Source organism: Mustela erminea, chromosome 13, assembly GCF_009829155.1.
Source record: "Mustela erminea isolate mMusErm1 chromosome 13, mMusErm1.Pri, whole genome shotgun sequence".
In the NCBI taxonomy this organism is placed as follows: domain Eukaryota; kingdom Metazoa; phylum Chordata; class Mammalia; order Carnivora; family Mustelidae; genus Mustela; species Mustela erminea.
This window is the reverse complement of record NC_045626.1, coordinates 86,248,709-86,249,996: the sequence shown is the minus strand read 5'-3', so window position 1 is coordinate 86,249,996 and position 1,288 is coordinate 86,248,709. Positions and strand designations below refer to the sequence as shown.

General features: G+C 68.2%; 1 protein-coding gene across 3 annotated transcripts in view; it reads right to left on the bottom strand.

Annotated features, from left to right (window-relative positions):
• The window catches only part of HIP1R (huntingtin interacting protein 1 related), a 29,091-nt gene that overhangs the window by 3,586 nt on the left and 24,217 nt on the right, over positions 1-1,288 (bottom strand). The window contains exons 27-31 of one of the 3 annotated variants that reach the window (XM_032310654.1): positions 1,161-1,261; positions 935-1,040; positions 693-816; positions 548-609; positions 250-456 (exon numbers count right to left, since the gene is read on the bottom strand). In XM_032310654.1, the coding sequence (XP_032166545.1) occupies positions 250-456; positions 548-609; positions 693-816; positions 935-1,040; positions 1,161-1,261 (600 nt within the window). Of the gene's footprint in view, positions 1-249; positions 457-547; positions 1,262-1,288 lie in introns of those variants that run through there. The other 2 variants (XM_032310655.1, XM_032310653.1) reach the window with 2 other exon arrangements.

The following is a 1,288-nucleotide window of genomic DNA, read 5'->3' as shown; positions in this document are numbered from 1 at the left end:
CTGCGGGAGTCAAGAGGTGAGGGGCTCAGTGGGCGTGGCCAGGCCCCCACACACCCTACCTCCCCTTTGCCCCCTGCGTCTGTCCCTTGAATCAGCCTCCCAGCCTCCCTCTTCCCCTTGCCACCATCCTCCCCATGTTACTGGCGGTTCCCAACTTCCCCAAGGCCCTGTGCCCTGCAGACTGGGGAGCAGAGACACAGACCACACACAGCCCAGGACCCTTCCCTGCCCGGGCGCTGACGCCGGCACCTGGTGGTCCTGCCGGGGGGCCACGCTGGGCTTCTGGGCCAGGGGTGGCTTCTTGGAGGCCCCGCTGCGGGGGGCAGCACTGGGTCGGCCGGGATCCCCTTCGCTGGGCGTCCCCACGGCCCCAGCCAGCACGTAGTGCTGCTTCCGCAGCTCCCCCAGCCGCATGCGCTCGGCCTCCAGCGTCTTCTCCAGCTCCAGGACGCGGACCTGCAGCCCCGCAAGCCCGCTCAGGATGGCCTCACGGCCTGTGCCACCCGCCTGCCCAGAGCTCAGCCCCCAAACAGGAGCAGACACTCACCTGGGTCTCCATCTCCTGCTTCTTAAGCTTGATGAGAGACAGGCCAGAGAAGTCCATGGTGTCTGTGGTCAGAGCGGGGCGGGGGGCAGGGGTGAGTGTCTGTGCGCCTGCCCCCACCCCAGCTGCTACCAGGGCCCACCCGCACCTCTCTCTTCGATCTGCTCCTGGCCGGACTTGCTGGAGGCCACCACGTTGGCGGCCATCTCGTTGACGGCGCGGGAGCACTCCTGGAGGCGGCTCAGGTGGGGGCTGTGCTTGTCTGCCTTCACCTGGGGGAGTGGGGGGTGGGTCATGCTCAGGCGCCCGCACAGGGGCTTTTGGGCGCACGGGGAGACGTTGGCCACAGCCCAGACCAAAGGCGAGAGGCCGCCACGCACTGAGCCTCACCTTGGAAGCTGCCACGAGCTGGGCCGTGCTGGCCGCGATCTCGTGGGAGCAGACGATGAGCTCTTCGTACTTGCCCGTGTGGAGCACCACCCTGTCCGCCGACTCCCTGTGGACAGAGCCGGGCAGGCCTGGGTCTCCGACCCTGCAGCCACCGGGCCACCGCCACACTCCCTCCCCAGACCCTGAGCACCACACGCCCTGCTGCCCCCCACCTGGGGCGACATACACCAGCTGCGTGGCTCCCCAGCCCACGGCCTTGGAAGCGGAGATGAGGCCTTCCGTCCACCTAGAGTTCTTGGCATAAAACTCCTGCTGCGTGGCTGCCCCCTAGTGGCAACAGAAGGCAGGGCAGAG